The 27,118-nt window shown below is 34.4% G+C and overlaps 1 protein-coding gene across 2 annotated transcripts in view; it reads left to right on the plus strand.

Annotated features, from left to right (window-relative positions):
- USP25 (ubiquitin specific peptidase 25) overlaps positions 1–27,118 on the plus strand; it is a 134,050-nt gene that overhangs the window by 11,766 nt on the left and 95,166 nt on the right. For both annotated transcript variants that reach the window (XM_045540473.1, XM_045540474.1), the window contains exons 2-3: positions 11,396–11,473; positions 15,093–15,237. In XM_045540473.1, coding sequence (XP_045396429.1) covers positions 11,396–11,473; positions 15,093–15,237 — 223 coding nt within the window. The remainder of the gene's footprint in view (positions 1–11,395; positions 11,474–15,092; positions 15,238–27,118) is intronic.

A 27,118-nucleotide genomic window follows, 5' to 3' on the forward strand; every position in this document is an offset into this window, starting at 1 on the left:
GAGCATACTATATTTCTCCATTATTTAGGTTTTCTTTAATTTTTCAACAGTGTATTTTAAAGGTCTTTGCATCTTTTGTTAGAGCTTATGTTTTTTGATATTATTGTAAATGATATTTTTTGTTTAGTTTTATACTCCAATTGTTCTTTGCTAGTATGTATAATAGAATATAGTTGATTTTTTTATATTAAGCTTTTGTATCTTGTGACCTTGCTAAATTCACTTATTCTAATAGTTTATTTATAATCTTTATGTATTTTTTATTGTATTCTTTGGGGTCTTCTGTAAAATCTTGAATAGAAGGGCTGATAACAGGCATCCTTGCCTTGTTCTCCATTATATATGGAATGCGTTCAGTCTTCTATCAAGTATGATTTTAGCTGTACTTCTTTTTGTGGATGCCTTTTATAAGGTTGAGGAAGTTTCCTTCTATTCCTAGGTTGCTAATATTTTGTTGAAAATTTTTATGTTGTAGTTCATTTATACTTCTGGATATACTACAGCATAACCATTCTACTGTTGTTGATAAACTATTTGGTTATGTATTTATGGACCATTGTGATTCTTTTCTGTGAAATTCATATTTGTTTCTCCTGTCTTTTTTCTTTGGGTTATTAACCTTTTTCTTTCTGATTTGAAGTAGTTCTTTATAGCCTAGATATGACTTTTGTTTTTCCATTTACTGTAGTCCTCCTTTATTTATGGGGGATATGTTCCAGGACCCCCAGTGTATTGCCTGAAAGCGTGGATCATACTGAACCCTATTATACTGTGTTTTTTCCTATACATATATACCTATGATAAAATTTAATTTATAAATTAGGCACATTAAAAGATTGACAACAATAACTAATAATAAAATAGAACAATTATAATGTTATACTCTAATAAAAGTTATGTGAATGTGGTCTCTTTCTCAAAATATCTGGTAACTGAGTGGCCTGCTAAGTGACTAATGAGCAGGTAGCATATCCAGCGTGGATATGCTGGACAAAGGAATGATTCATGTCCTGGATGGATGGGGTGAGATTTCGTCATGATACTCAGAACAATGCACAACTTAAAACTTATGAATCGTTTATTTCTGGAATTTTCCGTTTAATATTTTCAGACCATGGTTGACTGCGGGTAACTGAAACCTGGGAAAGTGAAACCGTGGATAGCGGGACGATACTATATGTGTTTTTCTTTTCCTGTTTTCAGGATGTCTTTTTATTCTCTTTATGGTGTCTTTTCATGAATAGAAGTTCTTAGTTTTAATTTAGTCTTATGTGTAATTAGTTTCCTTTATCATTTGAACTTTCATGCCCTGTTTCATAAAGATATTCTCATTTATTGCCCTCTAATCTTTTTCTTGTTTTGCCTTTGGGATTTAAGTCTTATTTCACTTGGATTTCATTTTTGCATTTTGTTTGAGTAGGTATCCAAATTCATTTTCCCCTCTGAAGAACCAGTAACTTTATTGAACAGTTCCTTCTTTTCCCCATTAATTCTACACCTGATGACAGTATTTTTTTATCCTTGATTTGGAATCTTTTCAAAGGTGTCAGGGATTCTCCTTTGAATTAAAATATTTTTATTATAGTTTTACTGAAACTTGCTTAAATATAAACTAGGCATAAATTACATTATGTTGTATAGCTCTTATGCACAAAGACCAACCAATAACTTAAATGTAACCAAAACTACAAAACTAAGAAAATTCAGAATAACAAGGTTAACTTAATTTCACACATGGTAGTGTTTTGCAGAAGCTAATTTGACACTTGCAACTTCAAGTAAGGAAATTATGTGTTTCAGGATATTCTTGTAATATGTTATTAAGCTCTTGGGGGTAAATTTTATTTCAATTGTCATCGGTACTGTATCTGTTACCCTGCTACTCGGTTGATAACCATTATTTTATAGTGGTATTCTTGGCCTTTTTTTTTTTTTTTTTTTAAGAGATGGAGTCTCTATGTGTTGTGCAGTGGCTTTTCACAGACACAATCATGGTGCACTGCAACCTTGAACTCCTGGGCTTAGTGATCCTCCAGTCTCAGTCTCCGGAATAGCTGGGACTACAGGTGTGCACCACTGTACCCGCTGGCCTTTTTGTTGTAAAACCTTCACAAGATATGCCCCCAAGTTTTGATAATGGTTTAGAACTTTTTTTTTTCCTCTACCTCAGTAATTGTAGTTTTTGCAGTGTGTCTGAAGCACAATGTTGAAGTGAACAGGTTGTGTGATTTAGTGTAGAGTGGAATACACTTGCTGTGAATGAGAGGTAACAATTACAGCTTACTTTTAAGTTAGTGCCAAACAAATATTTATTAGAACTTGTGAGTACTTTGCCTTGTGAACATATATGAATGCCTGAGCAATCAAGAGAGTGAGATACTCCTGTGCAGTGTGGTAACTGCTTTTGCAGACACTGTGAGACAGTATTATTACGCTGGAGTAATAATTGTAATTATTCCTCCCTCCACCCCTCTAGGTTGTTATACTTTATTGTGGTGAAGGTTTTAAATCTTTTCAAGTGTGTTGCCAAAATTTTTGGTATTTGAAAGCTTGTTAAAAACACAAATAAGTTGAGAATTATTATGTAAGAAAACAGTAGCAAGTAGGCCTAGCTGCTATTGGCCTTGGGTAAGAATTTTGTGAGCTTGTTCACTTTTGCTCTGTGAACTTTAAATACATATATTTAAACTATTTATATATGGAGCTATCACCGTGATAAAAATTTAGCTGCGTATGTAGTATAATGTGTTTCCATGTCTTATCTGTGGGAATTTTACAAGGTTTAGTCTTTGATTTTCTGCTCCTTCTTTGCAAGCTTTGAGAGACCGTATATTTTCCCAGTCATAGATTTTCATTGCTACCAAGCTTGTATGTTCAAAATAAGTTTAATGTTACATCCTCACATAAACTCTGGGTCAAACTTTCAATTGTCTGTGTACATTTCTTCTTAAATAATCCAGTCACCACTCAGTATCATGTCCATCCACTTATTTATTCTTTCTTTATTTTAAGTAGATTGAGAAATAAGTGACACACACATGGCCTTTAGTTTGATGGTGGTTTGAGCCAGAAATGCACATATGATCTGAAAGTTAAATAAGGTAATTATAGTTAGGACTAAGAGAATCTAGGAAGAATAGGAAAGGTCTTGTAGAGGAGGTAATGATTGAAATGAACTGTTAAAGATAAATAGGCACTTTGTGAAGGTATTATGCCAAGCAAAGAGAGAAGGACAAAGAAACATAAAACGATTTGTACCCTCTGTTGTCTATTTGTGGCTTTATGTGGCTGGCTGTGGTATAATAAAAAAATAAATATTTGGTGTTTTTCCCTGATTCCCGGCACGGAGCCTCTAAAACCCTTGGAATTTACTGTCTTCTGTATGTTAATAAGATGACTTTGGTAGGGGGGGTGGGGGGGAGTATGGGGAGGAGTGGCTAGGTAGCTGATGGATGGGTGATACTCACCAGAAAAACTAACCACTGTGATTAGAGGGTGAGAACTTTCAACCCCACCCCAACCTCTAGGGAGGGGAGAGGGGTTACACATTGAGTTGTCACCAGTGGCCAATGATTTAATCAGTTATGTCTTAATAAAATCTTCAGTGCCTTACATGGACTCAGTAAATAGTAGTTCTAGGGTGGAGCTCAGCATATATGGTTAATTTTTTTCTTTCTAATTTTTTTTTGAGATTTATTCTTTAAAAATACAGAATTACATTATTAATATATTGTTAGAATGCAAACATTGCTTTTAAGGAAGTTATATCAGTTAGGGTCCAGTCAAGACACAGAAAACATAAAAATTAGAACAGTGATGGTATAATATAAAGAAGTGTTGACTAGTAACAGATGATTGGCTACTAAAGGGTTATGAGAAGAATAAAGGAAGAAATAAATTTCAGAGAGGCCCTCCCAAAGCCAAAGGACTCTAAGATTTGATTCTTGTTGGAGAGGTTGTGATTGAAGCCCCCTGGATGGGGGAAAGTTTGCTGAGATGCTTCAGGTTGGGACATTCCTGCCAATAGCTATTTTATGGGGCTGGGAAAGAAAGTGGTGTAGAGCATAATGCTTTGTTAATTATACCTAGATAAATGGAGTTTCTAATATTCTGCAGGGTATAACATATAGGTAGGTAGTATGACCGAAAGCTGTATTTGCTTTAAGGAATTGTTTGTGATACAAATAGCTGCTAGGAATTATATAATCTTCTAATTTCAAAGTTCTATTTAGAGTATATTTGTTTTATTAGTATATGGGAGCTTATTTTTGGATTGTAAGTCAATTATGCATATTTAAGTATGGAAACTAGAGATACGTAAAGATTTAATTGGACAAGAGAAAGCTATATTAAGAATCTAATTATTAGCATGAAAAACAAGTCAAATACATATTTAAATGGCAGATGGTAATTCAGGGATATGATTTGATTCATAAAAATTTTGTTTACTTGTTTTTTGGAATATAGACACTCTAATTTAAAAGTAGACTGTGTTCCAAAAGATTTCGCAAGTTGGGTGTTTCAAACTGAAAATGCATGTTCCCATAGAAACCATGTTTCCTGGTAATGAGTTCTTATTTTCTCCCCACCCCCTAAAATGTATTTAACTCTGTATGAACTTTGCTTATAGTGCTGTGTAACATTTTTTGGGAGAATTGCATTTAGAGTTTCTATTTTTGATGCATTTCTTTTATCTGCCTGTTAGTAGGCTTGGGAAGTTCTCTAAGGAACATGGGCATGATGCAGATATGGTTGAAAGGTTGGGTGACAGGTAGGGAGAAGAACTCTGGGGTGGGGGAGAATAGAAATCAACATTTATCTAGGACCAACTGTATTCATTGCTCTTTGCTAGCTGTTTCTCATAAAGTATCTCATTTGTTTTCTTAGGTATTTTTTTTTCTGGATTACATGAATGCTTAATATGTTTGTAGTTCTGGGATTCTATAAAAAGATAGGAAGAGATTTTTTAAATTCAGAATTCCTGGCATTTTTAAGCCTTAATGGAGACAGTAAGGTATAAAAAAGTATACCTTCAGATTTATATGCCTGTAAAAGTATAGGAATAATTTATCTTAATGCTAAAGTGTTGTTAACCCCAAAAGATTCTTCACTTTGTGGCTGTAGGAAATACAGCACATACCTGAGCCATTCATGGGACTACTATATAGATGATTTGCAATAGGGAATTTCAGCAATATTGTGTTCTACACAAACATTCAAGTAAGATTGATAGGACAAGAACTAGGAAATGAAGCCTTCTGTGCAATTCTAGATTTAATGTACAAAGTATAGCAAGTTTGCTTAGTAAATGGGCCTGATCTATGTATGCTTCTTGAATCTAGAAGTTTGAAAGTTTACTTATCAGTTAGTTGGCCTGATTTGTGTATGTTTCTTGTTCCTGTAGGGGACAAAAAATGGCCTCCCTTTACCCTTCTAAGTTCTTTGGCTGGGCTCCAAATTAAATTGACATAAAGCAGGTTAACAGGAAAAAAACAATTTTAATTGTGTTTGTATTAATGGAAGTCTCACAAAATATATTTGAAGAAGGGTCAGATAATTGAAGATTATGAGGCATCCTGAGCTACAGAAAGAAATAGGGACTTGTAGCTTCTGGGGGTGGTGGTAACAAAAGTTATGACAGGTAGAGGGGAGGAAATGTATGGTGAATAAAGGATGTCTTGTTATCCTGATAAAAAGTCTCTCAAGTAATAAAAGTTGTCTAGAGCATCCCTCTTACTGATGCAGATACTTTTGCTAATATAGACATAATTTTTTTTTTTTTTTTTTACAAAAGGACAGCTTTTCAGGGCTGTGCCTGTGTCTGTAGTTTCTCAGTAACAGCTCAAAATATGCCAAAGAAATATATTTTGGAGTGGCATATTCTGGTCTCCTATGGTCATATTTTGGGGTGCTGTGTCCTTCACCCCAGTGTTCCCATCTTCAGTAATTAGTGCCTCTTTCCTGTGGATGAGCTCAAGTCTTGTGATGTTTTTCCAGTTCACCTCCGCATATTCTGCTATGTTCATTTATTCAATCAATATCTGATTGTCTACCATGTGCCAGGCATTGAACTAGGTACCAGGAGTACAGTGATGAGCAACATAGTCCTTTCCTTTTTTGGGCTTATTGTCTGGTGATTAATCATAGTATATTATTGTAACCTGTGGTAAGTGCCAGGGAAATACCAACAGAGGATAACTGAATGTGCAGACACCTGTGCGTTAGGAAGGAGAATGGTGTCTTATAGACCCTGAATGAAAGAGGAGGAAGATGGGGAAAAGCAGTGCAAGGTGAGGATGGAGATAGAGGTAGAGACTGTGGCATGCGGAGGGCCCTTAAAGAACCATGAGAAGGATAATACTATAGGAAAATTCCTCTGAGAGGTCGCAGAATATTACATTTGAAGGGAAGTGAAAGGTCAAAATTACAGGTTAACAACAACAACAAAAAGGAGATTAAGGTTTTTTTTCTTTTTATATAGCTAGCTAGGGGCAGGTTTGTATTTATAAACATGAAAGACATGTTTTGTACTTGAAATTCTATCAGTGAATTTTAGGGGTTTCTCAGTATAGTCAGAGAACATGAACTGGAGCAGTTTAGTGTTAACAGGTAGATGCAGAAGGTAAAAATTGATGTATATATGTTGCTCACTTTAAAGGCAGTCTATAGAATGAATTAACGCTCTCATTGGTAGGTAACTTTTAAATGCTTACCACTTGGTGCCTTGCATTGCTTTACTGCACTTGATTCTGAAGTTTGAGAATGCCATGGGATTTTCTATCATGTTGGTTTTTTTCTCTAGTATTAGAAAATTTGAAAGCTTTTTTTTAAAGGTCATTCTAAGGGTTGCCTTTTTTCCCCCTGAGGATGGAAACATTTGATTTTCTTTCCTTGAGCCAAGTTTCATTTATATTTGGAAATTCAGTTAAAGGAGTCAATGACTGACTTATGAGTCACTCACCCCTTGACACAGAAATCTTTTCTGCCTTGTAGTTAAGTGATGCTTCAGTTGCCTTTTACCATTATCTGAGTATTTTATGTCAACATAATAGTGCATTTTTGCACTGAGTTTTCATTTTTTACTGAATCTTTAATCTCCAGTGTCAGAGAGAAAGTTGAGAAAATATAGAAAGGACTTGGGCTGTGGAATTTGAAAGACTTGGTTTTATTCCTGTCTCTGCACTTACTATCTCTTGAAGTCTCTGTTAGCTGTAAAATAAGAGTAACTTCCTAGAGGATGTGTGTGTGTGTGTGTGTGTGTGTGTGTGTGTATTAAATGAAATTGTATCCTGGAAGCATTTAAAACAGTCTGGTATAGGGAAGTTTAAACTTTCCCTCTGAAGGTTCAATTAATTGAGTGCTGAAATAAACTGACAGTAAACAGATTAACAAGAGGAAAATGCATGCAAATTTATTGACATGCAAATGTGCACAAGAGCCACACCAAATATGAGACTGGAAGAAGGGCCAGATGATTGAAGCTTAAATGCTCTCTTCTCAGAGGAGAGAGAAGTGGGGGATGCAGGCAGTTTTAGAGGAAAAATAAATGATTTTTTTAGGAGAAATGAGTAGGCCCAAAGAGCAGATGATAGCCTGTGGTAAAGTTCCTCTGGGCTCTAGGGGAGGTGGCGACAAAGTTATGGGATGATGAGAGACAGAACGGCACTGCAGATAAAGGTGGTTTTATGTAGGTAGTTTCTCAGGGAATAGCCTTTAGAAGAATAGTTGAAATAATAGGTGAAAAATCTGTCTGGGCATGGTGTCCTGGGCATGGTGACTTAAAAAAGTTTCCTCTCTTGCCATAGGAGTTAATCTTCTCTTGTTAATGTAGATTCCAGGGAAGAGGTCTAAGACAATTTCATTTCTTCTGGATGAAATTCTCTCAGTTAAGAGAACTTCAGAGAGAGCCCCTCCCTGTGCTTCCTAAGGGAAAGTGGGGAAAGTCAGGAAATGTCAGAGAGAGAGACCTTGGTTCTGAGGCTTATTTCTGAGGCCTTTCAGTCTCCTTTGTTCAAAGCAATCAGCAAGCCAAAATGCCATACTTTGGGGTATTGTTTTCTGAGCCTCAACATTGTCATACGGCAAGAGCATAATAAATGCTTATCTTCTTTCCTTGACTTAGGCCAGTAATGTCCATTTTTCATCCTCAAAAAGTTATACTGATGTTAAGTATGCTGTTGTTTTTATTGAAATAGACATTAAAAAGCCCCAATGTTAGATAGGGTCAACTGGGGAGGGAAGGGATTTCTGTGAAACACTCTGATTCCTAATTTTTATTGAAATTGTCAATACATCTTTATCCCTGAAGTGTATAGTACTGTATTTTGCACATGGTAGACACTTAAAGATGTAATTGTACAGTAAAAATAACATTGAGGAAGGAGTCTGAAGGCCTGCATATAGTTTTGGCTTATTGATTTTTGTGATGTTTGAAAGCAACTAGATGTCTTTGGACATTGTTTCTTCCCTTTCTTGGTATAGCAGTGGGTACAGGCTGAACTCATCTTCCCATGCTTTAGTAGATAAGAAATTCATACAAGGCGGACCTTGGGATTTAGGAAAGGAGCTCTAGATATGGGCGTGGATTGGATTGGATCAATCTTGGATCTGAAACTGCTAGCCAAGGAGGAGAGAACCATACACAGGATGCTTCTAATTGAGGACCAGGGTATATCACAGACTGGAAGTTAGGTAAATGGGAAGGTATACGCCTTGAAAGTCAAGCCAGGGCCTTCATCACAACAGAAATAGCAGAAATGAAAAGTATTAATAATTGGAGGAAATGAAGGTACAGAATTTCAAAGACAGAAAAAGCACAACTGGAAGATGCCGGTAGCAAAGGGGAAATCTTTACAAATGAGGTGGCTTCTCTGCTTTAAACTTCGAATTTTTCTTATTGTTTACCTCTTGATCTCTTTCCCATTTCTTGCTAACTTAGCTAAGAAAATTCTTTCACCTTTCTTTACTTTTCTATTCAGCTTTCTTACCCCTCCCCAATTTTTTCTCTTCATTGTTTCATTTCAGTAAAAAATTTATGAAAACACAAATCATGCTGGAGATACACTTGGGTTTTTTCCTAGGATATTTAGTTGACTTTATAGTAAAAGATAAACAAAACACCAAAAAACCATATCATAATTTCGAAGACCTTGCTTCTCTCCATAAAATACTCAGTATTCTTATTGCACTCTGCATGAGTCAACTGTTGCCATAACAAACCACCTCAAAACCCAGTGGCATACTGAAATATTGTCACCATGTTCACAGGTTTGCTGGTTGGATGTGGTGGCTCTTCTCTTCATGTGCCTCGTTCTTTCAAGGCAGGTGGCCTACCTAGGTTGCATTCTTGAGGAAGTTGCAGAAATTCAACAGGGCAAGCCCAACCATGCAAGTGCATTTTATGTCTCCTTGCATGTTGTCTGCTAACATGCCATTGGTTTAAAAGCCCATCATCAGTGCCACAAGGAAATATGCTGTGTCTCTAGAGGCAGGAGGTGAAAAATGGCAAAGGGTGTGGATAGTGGATATAGAGAGGGGAGAATTGGGAATCTAGCACAGGCTGTGTAATCTTTTTGGGCGGCCTGTTGGGGGGACACCCCAGAATGTTGAAGCTACAATTTAGATGGGAGTCTGTTACATGTAGCTGAATATAGTTTCTAACTGATACATGTGTTTCTGTAAGAGATATTTGGACTGCCTTATATTAAACTGTTCATGTAATTTGTTTAGGACTTTTAATTTTTGGATGTATATATGTTATGCATATTTAAATTGTCAAGCATGTTTGGAAATTCACATTTTACAGTTTTAACATCAACAAATCTGAATGCAGAACATTTAAAAACTTTTTATTTTGAAGTAAGTTCAAATTCAAAGTTGCAAGACTGGTACAAAGAACTTCTGTAACTTAGTTTTTTTCCTGAAACACTTGAGAGTAGGTTGCCCACATCATGCCCCTTTACCACTTAAATACTTCAAGATCTATTTCCTAAGAAAAAAGATATTCTCTTACCATACTGCAGTTATCAAATTCAGGAATTTAATATTAACACAATGTCATTACTAAGCAGTCTGTGTTCACATTTCTGCAATTGTCCCTATAATATCCTGAGCAGCGTTTGGTAGGAGATGCAAGTCAGGCTTCCTATGTTGTATTTGGTTGCCTCGCCTCTTTCATTTCCTTTAATGTGGAGACTGACTCTTTGTCTTTCATGATATAGACATTTTTGAAGATAATAGAACAGTTATTTTACACAAATATCTCTCAGTTTGGGTTTGTCTGATGCTTCTTGAAGATTATATTTAGGTCATGCATTTTTGGCAGGGCTAGATCACAGGCTGTAGTGTGTCAGGCTCACACTGCCATTTTGTCATTGTTAATATTAACTTTGATCCCTTGGTTAACGTGGTGACTGTTAGGTTTTTCACTGTAAAGTTCTTCTTTCTCTCTTTATGATTTGTAGGCAGAGAGTTTGAAACTTTGTAAATATTCTCTTTCTCAACAAACTTTCACTCAGTAGTTTAGCATTCATTGAAGAGTCTCAACTGAATTATTACTGAGATAAATGTCAAATATTTTCCAGAAAGATTTCAGTAGATCCTAATGTATTCTGGTGACTAGGCTTGTTTTTCCTGTCACATCCATTGTGATTTCTTTATTTTATAGTTTCTGGGAACTTGCTTTAAGAAATACACAAGTGTAGGGAGGAACTTGGTTCTTTTTAAGGAAAGATCAGGGGAAGGTTTAATAGTGGAATCTTATCCTTCTATATTCCTCTCCAATAGAGTGTATGGATTCATATAGACAAGTAGGATAGAAAGAAGACTGAAGCAAATGGGGGCAAATGGTCTGTTCAATTTAGGATCTCTTATGACAGTTAAATTGGAGAACAAAATGATCCTCTTTTTTCCTTGAATAGATCTTAGTATGGTAATGATGTAATTGCCTACCTAGTAATTGGCTGCCAAAAGCATGGCTTTTTCAAACATCCTAGATGATGTTCTCCTGGGGTTTAGCCAATGTGCAAATCACTGCTTTTCTTGTTGGGAGGCATAAATGAAGCGGTGAAAAATGGGACAGAAACTGTTAATTCAGTAAGACTTATTGGGTAGTAATATTAAGAAGTTCCCTTTTGGAAACATGAAAAATGGAGTAAGGGCTCTCCACAGAATGGTTCATTCTAAAAGATTAAAGTTTGATTTGTCTCTCTCAAGTTCTATTTTTCTTTTCTTTTCTTTTCTTTCTTTCTTTCTTTTTTTTTTTTTAACTGTAGCTTACTTTATTCTGCATTTTCTGTTTTTTTTTTTTTTTTTTAACCCAAAGGTCATTTATTTTCTTCTCCTTGTATATTTTTAGTTCGGAGTGTAATGATTTTGTTTTTTCCCTTCTTACTAGCACCAGCAGACGTTTTTGAATCAGCTGAGAGAAATTACTGGGATTAATGACACCCAGATACTACAGCAAGCCTTGAAGGTATGGCCTCTATTTTATGACATACAGTTTGTGATGTACCCTCATCTCTATTGCATACCATATTTGAAAGTGGAGTTTTTTAATTAAAAAACTTTTAAAAAAATTATACCATATAGTAGTAGTAGAGATATAGGAATGGACTTCTGCAAAGTAAGATCCTCACTTAAGGTACTGCAATTTTGAGCACGTTAGCTTTCAACAATCTAATGTTCCTACTATACTCTTAAATGACAGATATTTTCCCTATATATGAAATGCTTTTTAGGCAAAATGGTGGGATGTGAATCCTAATTTTAATGGTTGATTTTACTCTAGTGCTGTGATTTTAGAGTTTAAATGGAGTGCAGGGTGGGATGGGTAGAAGAAAATGTGGAGGAAAATGGAAAAGTAGAAAATTAGGCCGGGCGCGGTGGCTCACGCCTGTAATCCTAGCTCTGGGAGGCCGAGGCGGGTGGATCGCTCGAGGTCAGGAGTTCGAGACCAGCCTGAGCAAGAGTGAGACCCCGTCTCTACTAAAAATAGAAAGAAATTATCTGGCCAACTAAAAATATATATACAAAAAAAATTAGCCGGGCATGGTGGCTCATGCCTGTAGTCCCAGCTACTCGGGAGGCTGAGACAGTAGGATCGCTTAAGCCCAGGAGTCTGAGGTTGCTGTGAGCTAGGCTGATGCCACGGCACTCACTCTAGCCGGGGCAACAAAGTGAGACTCTGTCTCAAAAAAAAAAAAAAAAAAAGAAAATAGAGGGCCAAAAGCTTACATTTTTTCTCCCAAAATGGGGAAATATAAATTGGTTTCCATTACCTTAGGAACATTCAACTTCAAACTTTTCAGTATATGCAACAAATAAAGTACATCATTTTGGATATATCTTAGTTGTAACCTCATTTCCACACAGATACTCAGATGAATTAAATCATGTGGATAATCTCATTGAAAAAGATAAAATGAATGAAGGATATTCAGGAAATAGAATTTACTAGTATTTTAAGATTATTTGTATATTGCTACTAAAGGCTAAAAACAGTATAGCATTTTTGCTGTTATAGCCCTATACACAGTTTCAATCTTTAAGAACTTGCTTCACGAGACAAAGTTAATTAGGTAATTCTGAATTCTGAGCCAAAATTTCTTCATTGGTTCTAGAAATAATTTATTTTTCAGATGATTGTAATCAAAATCATCATAATGATAATGACTAGCACTTATTAAACACTTACTAGTACCAGGCACGATTTTAAGTAATTTATGTGGGCTAACTCCTCCTCATAATAACTCTCTGAGATAAGTAGTATTTTCTTTCCCATTTTGACTCTGAGGAAACAGAGGTTAAAGTAACTCACCCAGGATCACACAGCTAATATGTGGAGGAGCTTGGAATAGAAACTAAAGCAGCCTGATCCCAGGGTGCCACACTTGATTTCTGCTTCTTTTACTAGAAGCTTTGCTTCACCTTATTTCCCAATCTGGAAAATGATGAAATAGTACTGTTTGAGGCATTAATTCAGGGCTTATGAAGCTATTGTAAGTATTTGGAGAAGAAGCAGAAGTGTCCCACCTCAATTTTTATGATTATGACATTTAGATGATTGCTAGCCCTTTCTTTATTCTGGTAAATAGCATGATTAAATCATTCCATGTCGATTTTCAGAAAGTACTTTTCTCATTGTATATCACTGAGTGTGAGGCTACAACCTATCACCTTGCCAGGGTAAATTTGGAGAATTCACTATTTTTTTTTAACTTGAGAAACATATAGAACCAATTAAGTGTTGTCCATATTTCCTTTGATGACAGTTGTGTGAGCATAGGTGTTTTTTTTTCCCCCCCAAATTTTTGTTTCAGTTATCAGTAACTGGGGGAAAACAGTGTATTTAAACCTTAATTGTTGCCCATTATAAATTTGTAAGATATATCATAATGAGTTGACTCTTTTAGTAATATACTGACAAGAAGTCTACTTTTGGGCAATACAGTGTCATTGATTATTAATAATTTCAGCACTTTTAATTTGAGAATCTATTTTTAGTCCTACAAAGCAAATGACCTTGAATTTGTGTAAATTCCTGCGTTATTTAGTTTTTTATTTTTATATGAGGTAGTATATGAAAAACACTTGGCACATTTCTTGGCATATGAAGTGCTCAATAAATGTTAGACATTGTTATTGCAATTTATGTTATGATTAGTTTCCTTATCTAACAATAGAGTGTGTTATGCCTATATTTTGTATGGGTCATTTAAGAGTCTTAGAGTGATTGTGACAGGTAGCATACTTGAAGGCAGTGCTGCTTTTCAAACTGCACTCTTTTCTCTCCTCACTGGCTGCTAGAACTAGAGTTGGGGTAGATATTGGGGACTTCATTCTTCTAGTTACTTGAGCCTCAAATTTTGGAATTATCCTGATGCTACTTCTATTACTTCACACATTTAATATAATAGCAAATAATGTTGGACTCTCTGCTTTGGCCCTTTCTCTCCTTAATACATAACCAGAGTGAACCTTTTAAAATGTAAGTCCACATACCACGCCATTCCTTTCCAAAACCCTCCACTGGCTTCCTGTTATATTCTTGTGTATGCTTAAATTCTTAGGGCCTGCACAGCCTTCCGTATTTTTGCTTTCTGTTAAAAAGATAGCTTCATTATGAATATCTGATTTCCTGTGTTGTTTCAATTAGTTGTCTTAGAGCTAGTGTTATATTTTATTTATTTATTGTCAACCATATAGAGAATATAAAGATATAACTGGGCAAGTCTTTTCTCATAATTTTGCTGTTTTAAAAATTCTTAAGGGGGATGGACACACTTGTAGCTCTGACTTGGGTGGGGCAAAGGCAATGTGTGTAACCTAAACATTTGTACCCTGGTAATATTCTGAAATAAAAAATACATAAATAAATAAAAATAAAAATTCTTATTCTAGCATCTGCTTTCTTTTAAATGAACTTTAGAATAATTTTGTGCAGGTGTATTTTTTATGAGCACTGTTTAAAATGTATATATTTAATTTGGGTTAGGATTGTCATCTTGACTGTGCTGAGTATTTCTGTCTAGAGTTCTGTGTGTCTCTCCATACTATCAAGCGTCAGTATATTTTGCTATTTTCTTCCTATGAGTCTTTGACATTTTCCTTGTTAGGTTTACCCAAAGGGATGTATCTAATACCCAAATTAAAGGGAATATCTTTTATTGTCTTTGTTTGCAGAAGTACTATTAATATTTTAAATATTCATTTTCTACTCTTTTGTATGGCAAGTTCCAGAAAGCAATTTTTTAGTTTATTTGTTTAAAAATTTAACTTTGTGACTTTTATTAAGCCAATAGGAAAGTAATGGAAAACTAAGCAATTAGAGAGTTGATTTTCATATTATATTATTAGTTTTAATTAATAAAAAAGGAATTACTGTTGGTATAGTATACTTTGTATATGATGAATTTACACTATAAAATTAGAATCACGAATAGAATAATTTCAAATCTGAAAGTGATTTTTGGTATAAAGTATTAGTTATTTTGGTATAAAGTATTAGTTATTATGGAAAAAATTGCATAAATTTTACTAGAGTATATAGAATTATTCCAAAACATTTGATGCTCCTGTCTTGATATTTGAAGGATAGTAATGGAAACTTGGAGTTAGCAGTGGCTTTCCTTACTGCGAAGAATGCTAAGACTCCTCAGCAGGAGGAGACAACTTACTACCAAACAGCACTTCCTGGCAATGATAGATACATCAGTGTGGGAAGCCAAGCAGACACAAGTAAGTTTTCTTTTGTTTCTTACTATTTTAATAGAAATGTACTGAAAATTTTTCCTGGTAATAATTTTGCTTAAGCAGAGGTGAAGAACAAATAAAGAACTACTTTAAACATGGTCCTTTTTAGTGTAGTTTAAAGGAGCATATATTTTTATTAGCTTTGTTATCCCTTTTTCAGATTCGAAGGAAAAGATTTTATTTATCCTTTCCTAGAGCATTTCATGTAGTATTTGTTGCTTTGAAATATGGAACAGCTGCAGTTATCATATTCATAAAAGGGCACAATCTGTTGTGGATTTTAAGTGTTGTTAGAGGCCTTAGTATTACTTTTGAAGGTAAAGTATTATGTCTCATTACTGATAGACTTACTATTTAACACAATTTCCCTTCTCTCTCACCCTCTTCCAAGTAAAGATTTGGGGAAAAAGTTTAATACTTTGTAACAAAATCCTCTTTCATCCTAAACAAAACAAAACAAAACAAAACAAAAGGCCTTGGAAAAAGTATTTTGGAGATATACATACACACACACACACACACACACACACACACACACCTGCAGAAGATTTTACATGGGACTTTAGTTTTTCTTCATAATATGAATACTTTATGCTTATATAGCACTCAGAGTTTTTAAAAATATGTTCAGCTACCTTCCTATCTCAATGTACTATATAAAATATTTATTTTTATACATTATGGATTTGCAAAGTTTGATTATTAACATGTATTTGAAAAGAATTTCTGATTTTGTTTATAGACCATCTCAAAGTTAGGAAACAACTAGACAGAGCCCTTTCACATACCTGTTTATATGTTTTGATTGACATTAAATGTTGTTTAATGTTTATTGAAAAAATATTTTAATTTCTAATTTTCAGGGTAATGTTGGTATTTTTGCTCCACAAGTGATATTATGTCAGACAAAGCTGGAATACTCCTCTCTCTCACAGTTAATAGGTGATGAGAGAAGTTTTGTATATGTCAGACACACCCACTGGCGTCTGTACAAGTTCAAGACAGACTGTGACTTGGCCCCCATCTCTGGCCTCATTTTCTACTGCTTTCATCCTCTCATTTTATACTATGATAATACAGAATGGCCTGAGGTTCTCATACACCAGTGTTACTTATTGTTTCTGTCTTTACACTTGCTATTTCTTTTGTCTGGAATCCCCTCTGGCCTTCCCCTCTCTAGCCTAATTTATTCTGGTTTTAAAAGATTTAGTTCAGGAGCTGTTTCCTGGAGAATATTTTCACTGGCTTGTAGCTTGGACGAAGTGCTTCTCCAGTGTCCAGGGCATACTTCTGTCTTAATGAGTACTGTGTTACTTTGAAATTATTTGCTTGAACATCATTAGTGCTCAAAAATGTTTGTTGAATTATTTTTGATAATATGTGTAGAAAAGCCTTTTTAAAACCAATGAAAAGGGAATGAGGTTGAGAAGTTTGTTGCAAGAAGTTGGAAAACAGAAGTGGTATAAATATAGTAATAATGAGTATTTGAGAATAACATCTAATCTTTCAAGGTTTTGAGATTTGAGGGGGAAAAAGAAACTAGTTAGGTAGTAAAAGGAAAAAAGAAAAGGATAATTTTATAGGCTACTGGTTTAAGTGAGCAAATAGGAAATTGGCTAAACACAGTTTAGTGTTCTAGTTGAAAGGATAAAAAGATTTTCGAAAGGTAGTTGTGAACTCAATATAGACAGTACACTTTGTAACATGAGATAGCATATGTGTGTATAAAGGGGAAAATTTGGATTATAAGTGTCAGAAACAAAAGAAGATATCATTTGCTGTGTACTTAAGCCAAATGTTAACACTTGTTCAAGACTTTAGATGAGGAATACTGAAGATGTTATGGAAGACAAAATGAAATTTGAGTAGGTGCCTTTAGGGAGAAGGTGACCTAATTTCAAAAGGCATGTGTCTCATTTGCTGATTATTAAATATATTTTTTGTGTGTATGTATCTCTTGAAAAATAATTCACTAAGTAATTTTATTTTCCACTTGAAATAAAAGGTAGAGAAATGGAATTTCTGATTTCATCTCAACTGATTGACTCTTGTCTTGAGTAAATTGCTTTCTGTTGTGGTTTCTTTATCTATAAAACATGCTGTCTTTTTACTCAAGATGCTAATTGGGATAGTATGTCCATAAAGTTGGTTCAAGATTTAGAAGCAAAGTGTTGTAGAAATTTAATGTGGTGATTGTATTATGATAGTATCAGTATCAAACTGGAAAAGAAATGGCTGATGGAGCAACAATAATACTTTTCCATGTAACATAGTTGTGCCATGTTTTATAACGTTCTTAGAAGTATAGCTGTCTTTAGGAAATAACCCTGATTCAGCACTTAAATTTAGACAATGTAACACTGTGTCATAATACAGTATACATGGTCTAAAACTGAGAAGGTAAGGAGATGTTGTGCATTCAGCAGGTATTTTAAAAAACACTCTCTCTTTAGATTATTATGCAATTACTGTGGAGAAGAAATGAAATCTTGTGTATTTTTAATTCTTGGACCAGAGTGGTAAAATTTACATGTGGGAAGGAAAGATAGAAAATAATTACAAATGAATATATATTCAAATGCAGGCCTCTATTGAAAAAAATTGTGTAAGTGCTGTAGGAATGTAGAATAATAGAATGATCACAGTGTGAGGAAGTTTTCAAGGGATTGTTATAGATACAAAAACACTTCTTGAGCATTTTCTCAGTTTTATATGAAATACATTGTTATTTGAGAGTTGAATACAGTTTAACTTAATTCTTTCAAATATGGCAGAGATTTTTATTTTTAGTCACTTTTTTTCTTTTTTCTTTTTGAAGTATAATCTCTTACAGTCAGGGCTAAAGCATAAACAGAGTCATGCTGACTTTTAAGTGTGTCATCTATTGATTGTGGTGCTGACAAAACATCTTTATTTTGAAATAAAAATATTTAATACTAAATACATATATTTCCTTGTTGATATAAGCTGCAGTATAACTGCTTATAACTGAGTGTCTCTTTTAGAAGAAATAAAACACATTTTAAAAATTTTATTGGTGACTAGAAAAATTCAGTTTTAAACTAATATCCCTTAAAAATTATATTTGGAACTTGTGGAGAAATTTTCATTTATGTGCATCTGATATATCAGAGGCTAAAATAAATTATGTCACTTGATTTGAAGAGCACTTATATTTGTGAGCCATCATTTAATATTGAACAAGTAATTACAATTTCAATAGTTAGTAGAAGAATCGTATGCCTTTTTAGTGTATTTTTACCTTTCACTTTTGAGGAAAAAAGAGAAACATTTCAAAGAAAGCTTCTACTCTACATCTGTGGTACCCAATGCCGCTCCCTCCCCTTGGTACCTGCCCTGCTAGGAACCAGGCCATACAGCAGTAGGTGAGTGGCAGTTCAGTGAGGGAAGCTTCACCTGTATTTACAGCCGCCCCTGTTGCCTGTTTGGGTCACCACATAAGCTCCGCTTCCTGTCAAAACAGGGCCAGCATTAGATTCTCCTGGTAGCACAAACCCTACTGTAAACTATGCATGTGAGGGATCTAGGTTGCATGCTCTTTATGAGAATCCAGTGCCTGCTGATTTGAGGCGGAGCTAGGGCAGTCTTGCTAGCGCTGGGGAGTAGCTACAAATAGAGATTATCGGTGGAAAGGTTTGACTACACGATAAATGTAATACACTTAAATCATCCCAAAACCATCTCCCGACCCCCGTCAGTGGAAAAATTGTCTTCCATGAAATCAGTCCCTGCTGCCAAAAAGGTTGGGGACTGCTGCTCTACGTAACAAGGAATTTAGAAGTAGTGTACCTGGTGTCTTTATATTACTTTGGTAACATTCCATACTGTAATTTAATACTCTGTTGAGTATGGGAAAAGGCTGAAATCATTGGTAGTAAAATCAGCAAATATTCTAGGCAACTTTTTTCATCACCTGGGTTTCTTGTCCAGATTAGATTTTGTAGATTGTCAAATGAATTCCTTCTGCCCCCAGCTTAAATTGGTAATAAAATTGTTTTGGAGTTCTGCAGTCAAAAATATTAATGAAAATGGGATTAGGACACAGTGTAAGGTTTTGAGTATTATAGATGTACTTAACAGTCAGAGGACAGATTCTGCAAAGTTTTTGTGTCTTGGCAAACTCTGTCATAGACATGACCATACAGGCTTTTGCCTAATTTGAGATCTAATAGTAATATTCTTTATTTCTTGACCATTAAATTCTTTTGAACTTTCTTAAAACAGGAGAAAAACAGTATATGCCTATCAGAACAAGATGTGCTACAATTGAGCAATCAAAATATGGATCAAAAGATAAGAGGGATTTGGGTAGGTAATTTTAACACAGAAAGTAATACCACATATTGACTTAAGTTTTAGAGAAATTAGTGTAACACATTGGAGTGAGTGTTAAGTGATAGACTCTTAAAAAATTTATAATCAGTGTATTTTTTCCCTAAAAACAACTTGAATCATTTGGGAAGACCTTTTGGTTCTGTCCTGGAATTCTGATTATGGTTATATTGCTTGGCCAGACTAATAGTGATTTAAGGCTCAAGTGGTAAATATGTACCATACTAGTGCCCCTATCCCTACTGAGGATAAGTCACTATGGTAGTTTGGAATTTAATTAATTGAACACTGATATTTTCTTGTTCCCCAAATTTATTAAACAAGTAACTTAAGATAGAAAAAAATAATGCAATGACATTTAAGTCTTTTTTCCATAGAAATTTGTAATACATCTGTTTTGATGATTTACCAAAAATCAAAGCTAAACTTAAAACTGATGCTTAATGGCGTGAAAATTACTTCTAACTCATTAGATGCAATTAGACACTTCAAACTGATTAGATGCATTCTATTAGATGTGAACTGTGTATAGAATGACTTATATAATTTTATGAGCATTCTTTAGTTTTTGGGCAGAATGATAGCCATGGGCCTTTGCACATTTTGTTGACTAATATGGAATATTAATTTCAGCTTTTTTATAAGCCAAGTTGAAAAACAATTAATGACAGAACTCTAGAATGACTCTCTTACTACTCACTTTCCTTACTTACCAGTGTTGCCATTATAATTTTAGTGGCTGTTATTAAACACAGATCTAGACTATTTAGAGCTGCGCTGTTCAAATACTGAAATTGAGTTTCTTAGGTTGCACTGAATGCATTTTAAATCCTTAGCATTAGTACATTTCTATTATCACAAAAAATTCTATGCAACAGTGTTTTAGAAAATCTGAATTTAGTAGCGAGACGATTAGAAAAGTTGGAACATCTTAAGTAAGCTGACTGAAGACAGGGGAGAATGGGAGTGTGGTATGGGAAACAATTTACATTGTGAATGTCTTGCTTTTAAGTGTTCTTTTAACATGATAACTTATGCTATTTGTCCTTTCACAAAAATTTTGGATGGATAGAGGATATGTTCTTGAGTCTTCTAATTAGTGCCACTAAGAAGATGACTCAGTAATTTTAATCTCTATTGCATAGTCTTTATTTGTTCAACAAATAGTTGTCAATTGTCTCTTAATGTATCAGGTACTTTTAGAGGCTATGAAAAAAACCATACATAGTCTCAGTTTACATAGGGGAAAGACAGCTAGTACACAATAAATAAGCAATGTCAGGTAGTAAGTTCATGAGGAACAATAGAGCTGGGCAGAGAAACAGAGGGTGACAGAGGTGTGGTGTGGGTTGGGCATAGGGTATGCTATTTTAGGTAGTGTGGTCAGGAGATGCCTCTTGGATGAGGATAGATTTGTACACATACCTGAGCAAAGTGCAGGAATGAACCCGGTTGCTATCTGAGGGGTGTGCATCCTGAGCCAGGGCCTGAGGCAGGACTATGTTGGCTCTTTAAGTGTATGGTGAGGAACACAGTCTGCCTGGTTGAAGCTGAGTGAATGTGGGTAGGAATGACAGTATTCTCATTTTTAGTCTCCTGCTGCACATCTGATGTTCATATTTGCCTTTCTTTCTTAAGAGTATCCCCATTATTCTGGTGGCGAGTTTTTTTTCTTTTCTTTTTCTTTTTTTTTTTTTAATAACTCTCCTGATCTACCAAAATAACCATTTAGTTTGCAGGTCTGTCAGTTTTTGTATGCAGACTTTTTATTTCACTTGCTTCTGCCCTGCTACGTATTCTTATTACACCTCTTATCAAACTCTTATTCAACACTTGTTGAACAAACTCTCTTCTGAACTCCCCAGAGTTTTTCCTGCTTATGTCACTCCCCTGCCTAGAAATCTTTGCTGGTGGTAAGTATAAACGTGGCTTATTAAGAAAAAATAACTCCTTATGTAGATAAGGAAAACAACAGAAGAATTTTTTTTTGCCTTCTGAATTCAAAATCTTTACGTATATTGTAATTCATCTGGATTATGGTCTAAATAGGCTTTTGTGAACTAACTTGGAAACTTTATATCATTTAATATAGTATTTTCATAGGAAAGTGAATTATGAGCTATGCACAATGAATATATTTGAAATCTAATTCATTGGTGAGTTGATGACTGCATATACTTTGGAATTAGGCGAGAAATGTTTGGTAGTTGGGATATAACTTTTATTCAAATGGTAATTCCTTCAAAAGTGAAAGAGAATCACGTATTGGTATGTATTTCTGACTTTACAGGAAAAATGTTTTAATTTTGGCGCTCTTAAGAATGTAGATTACTGCCTATATGCTTTTGTAATGTGATTGATTTTATATAGCATTACCTAACTAACACTTCCACACATATGCTGTTGAATTGAGCTCTCGCTAATGCTAAATGAAGGGTTGGTAAAAACAAAGTTTTGACTGTTTTACCAAAATGTTACCTTGGCACAGATAAAAAAATATTTACAATGCTCTGGCATTTGTATATAATTTTTATAAAGGCTAAATTTTTATAATTGACTTTTACCAATGAGGAATTATATACAGCCAAGCTTATTCTCAGTTCCTTTTGTAAGCCTATAAGAAAATATGGAGGCTAGTTTTCATTATAAAATTGATAATTCATTACATGTTTTATGCAAATTATTGTTTCACTATATTGAGAAAAATAAGAAATTTGGGTTTAACCACTCAATTGAAATAACATTTTATTAATACTTTCTCAGTATCTGGTATTAAAAATTGTATGAATTTAGTATGTGAGTAGGTTACAATATTCTTTCAGGATTGCTGTGTTCTAAAATATCCTATGGAAAGAAGCAGCTTTATGGAGTATATTGGGAACGTCATTGAGAAAATTATAATTACAGTGAAATTACAGATAATAAATAAACTTTCTCCATTTCTTCTCCTGGCTTTTCAGTTAAGGACTCTTAGTCTCTGGTCTCAGCCAACCTTTCTAGCATTAAAGACTACTATTCCTCCATAACAGGGAGTGTAGGCTCAAATTCCCAACTGGGATACAGATGTGCCTATATACTGAACCCCTCAACTATTGGAGATGCTGGAGAAGGCTAGGGTAGGTGGAGCCATTGACTGTGGTCAGTTTAGCCACAAGCAGCTTTATCCTTTTACACCAGTGTAAGGTACAAGTATTTTTTTATGTTTTCTGTGTTGTAAGGGCTGGGCAGGTAATGTGAATGTGTGTGGCTGGCCAAGTGTAAGACAGTAGGGAAGAGTTGAGGGTGGGGGCAAAATGGTGAGTGAATATTCTATTTAAGAGAGCTACTTCTACTACTAAGATACTCTGGCTTTGTCACAGTGATTATTGCCATGCAGGAATCATGTGCCCAGCTCTTCCCCCACACCCACCAAAGAAGGAAGGAGGAAATATCTGTTATTACTCACATACAGTCTCCTGATCTTTATCTTTTGCCAATTCGAATTTTTTTTAATCACGTTGTGGAAAGCCAAAGAAAACAATCTTCAGTTATGATTTGTTTTATAAAAACATTTATGTCTAAGAATATAGAGGAGATAGTGGTTCTTGTATTTTGGATCTCAGGACCTCTTTTATTCATAGAAATTATTGAGGACATCAAAGAGGTTTTGTCTATATAAAATATTTACTGTATTAGAGATTAAAACTGAGAAAGCTTTAGGATATTAATTCATATAATTCATATTAAAATATCTGTTACATTTGCATAAATAACATTTTTATGAAAAATATATTTTCTCAAATTAGTAAGAAGAATACATTGTTTTATATTGTTGCAAATTTCTAATGTCTGCCATATTAAGAGAGAGCTAGAGTCTCAAATCTTCTTCTGAAGGTTTGCATTCTTTCCAATAATTGTTTTGGTTGAAATTTGTGAAGAAAATCTGGCTTAACATAGATATAAAGTTAGAAAAGGAAGGAAGGAGTTATTTTAACTGACCATTCAGATAATAACAGATATTCTTTCAATACTATACCAAAAAGTTAACGGATGGTGATTTCTTAAAGATTAGTTGCAATGTGGAATCTGAAATCACATCAGTGATTCTATGGTGGTATCAATGATCTTTACTTGCTGTATTATGTTAAAATCCATTAATCTGTTTTGCTGTTTGAATGAATCTTTTACCCATGCATGATTTTGTAACACTGTGCATTGGTAATTTGAAAAGATTTCCTTCCAAATGTTGGAAGACTGTCTACTGTATAACAAAAAATTGCATTCGTTAATATTACCACTGATTTCACTAAAAAAAGCTTTTTAGTATTGGGGAGATATAAAACTCACAGTGGTAGAAACAAGTTTTTCAAAGTTCTTATCTCTGCTTGAAAATTCCATATTAATTGTTGTCAACAAGTACTTTCATTTGTTTTCCTTAAAGTGATAGAGTCACTTTTTTTATTTTTGAAAACATCTGCCAAATACTGAAGTTTGAATAATCATAGTTTGTAGTTTGTCAGTTGTTCTTTTAAGTAAAATGGTGTCTGTAAAAAATTCAGTTCAGCTTGTAAATCAAACGTTGCAGTAGTTAGCATTTTTTTCTTTAGCAACAGCATGCTTTGGATATGCAGTAGAAGTACTTTATGCATACTTCCTATTTTGTCACATGGAATTTAAAAAATGCCACATAATTCAAGGTTTATGATTTAATAAAATAAGTTTTTGCCTTTTCATTAAAGACATGATGCTAAAAGAAACTGTTTTTTTTAAATACAGTGAGCATGCATATTTGTGAGTAATACAATTAATTACTCATACAACTTGGTGCTGCTGCCTTGATTTGTGTTAAGATGCAGCAGTTTTACCCACTGTTGTTTTGCATCATTAGTGCAAATGTGACCCCAGTATAAAAGGCAGATAACATCTCAGTATTATTTTAAGGATAATTTTTTTACTTAAGGACTCTCCCACCTCCCGACACATACACTTTTTTCAAAGGGCCTCAGAGATCAGTGGGCCATACTTGTAGAACTGCTAATAAGGTAGAAAGATCACTGAATTTAAGAGTTTAGAAGACTTAAATTTGAATCCTGTGTGCCATTCTCTATTCTTATGATGCTGTGCTTCATTTCTCAGAACTAATTATCTCATTTATGAAATGGGATGGGGGAAAAACCCATCTTGGCTTGGTTTTTTGCTTTTCTATAGCTTGGATTACAGTTGATAAATTATGAAAAGCTGTAAATGTAAGTTGTTGCTATTCCTAAATGAGTGTCTGTTCTTGCTCTTTGGGTTTAGTTGTCAGTCATGAAACAGTAAACATTCTAGATATTTTCAGAGAAGGAATTTAATACAGGGGATTAGGTTCTTAAAAAATCGGTGGAAGGACAGGAGGAGGGATCTCTAGCACAGCCTTCTGAAATGACTCCCAGATCATTGCTGGACTCACCAGCCGGGGAAGCCACTCCCTCTGCCACAGTTAGGAAGGCTGCCTGTAGGACTACTGTGTTCAAGAACGTACCTCTTTAGCTGCAGTCCAGGAAACAGGAAACCAGGATTAGGTAACTGCCACTGAACTATGCCTGGGCATTGGAATGCAGAGGCTAGTTGCCACTTCTGCCCCACCTCTTGACATCCCTGAAGCTGGAAATTGGATACTGGAATGCTGCTATGGGACAGTTCAACCATGCTGGAGAAAACAGCCAAAGGCAGCAGGATGATGACTTCCCCCTTGCTTCTCCCCTGCAAATCTCCTTAGTGCATCCAATTGGTGTAATCTAGATTTTATCCAGAACTCTGACTGCAAGTGAGTAGGGAGGATAGCTTTTTTTTTTTTTTTTAGTCTTTTTAGTTTCTGTAGTTGAAGAAAACACACTAAGAGGTTGAGAGAATGGAGTCTGAGGGCAAATTGATAATATCCCTAAAACCTGTTTTTCTGCTTCTTGGTGATTTTCAAATTATTCCTCTCATTATTCTCTATTTACTCCAGTTATAGACATTTTGATGACCAAGATAGCTCTCATTTTTATGAGGCTTCTCATACCTACCTAGTCCTAGCCTCTGCTTCATCGGCATTTGAGCTAGACTGTCCAGTTCCAGGGGACACCCGGTATCTTCATTCGGGGTCTGGGTGGACTTGGATCTTGTAGCCAGTCCTTTGGCCTGCTGGCATATGTAAGATGCTCCATCATTTCAATTACTTTTCTGTATGACTCTCTTCATTTTACTTGATTGAATTTTTTGGCCCTACTTAATACATATTTGTGTGATTTTATTATACTCTCTAAAGACATTTAACAGCAACAACAAAAAAGAATGGCCAGCTATTTTTTCTAATATTTTAAATATTCTTGTTAGCTACTCTTTGGAGAAAAAAGTATGGATGAATAACAATAGAAGTAGACTTTTGAAGCCATCAGTATATGTTATATTTTTCTCATTAAATGTGGAATATTCTTTTCCAGTATCTATATAAAACTTCATAGCCAGATGGTAAAATGAAAGTACCTTATCTCCCATCCTCTATGCCTTTTGTTTGTTTCCCTTTTGTAAAATTCTGTGATTACAAAGAAAAATAAATAATTTTTTAACATGTCTAAAATACAGATAAACAAAATGAATACAAAACATCTCTAAAATACAAACAAACATAATCCCAACCATGCAAAGATAATAACAGATACACTTCTTTCTCTTTATCATATTGTTTTGTAGCTTTTTACCACTTCTCTACTTAACAGTATACTATAGTTCGTATCATTGTTTTAACGATATTGGAGTATGTATCATTGGCATCTTCTGTCTTAAGAAAATTGAGCATCATACAATTGGAAAATTGTATTAAAAGTGGTTTTATTGAAAGTGGTATTAGTTGTAACCTTTATTCTTTGGAAAAATACTTATAGCATCAAGACTATTATCTTTTGTTAGGGCTGATTAGTTTCATTCATTTGTATATTTCTTTGTTTTTGTGAAATAAGAATCTTGTTTTAAATTATAAAGACTGCATGCTTATTAAATAATTTAGATGATACAGAAGTATTTAAAATTGAAATGAAAGATCTTTGCACTTCTTCCTCACCTAACTCCTTTCCTTGGAGTTAACCATTATTAACAGGCTGGCACATTCTTCCAGACTTTAAAAAATGTATATTTAAACATGTATCTGTGGTCAGTTTCTGAAACATAAATTTTTGAGGGCTCAATTATTATTATAATTTGACAAATCACATATAGATGGTAGTTTGGACAAAATGTAATTTGTATGTAATTGGTTTAACTTCATGATGCATAAATATAAATGTTTAATTATGTTGATTTTAATTTTTGTTGAAAAACTGTTCTCAGCAGTCTTTCTGCTTATTAGCTTTTAATAAGAGACCTCATAGTAATACTGAGATTCTTCTGTAATGAAAAATGTATCTGCTCTTACTGCTTTAGGTATATTTTATAGAAAACATTGAGTTGCCAAGTATAAACAGTTTAAAATGTGTTTGCATTCTTTTTAGATAGGCTCTTATAAAAGAAATACAAA

This window comes from Lemur catta, chromosome 1 (assembly GCF_020740605.2).
Source record: "Lemur catta isolate mLemCat1 chromosome 1, mLemCat1.pri, whole genome shotgun sequence".
Taxonomy (NCBI): Eukaryota; Metazoa; Chordata; class Mammalia; order Primates; family Lemuridae; genus Lemur; species Lemur catta.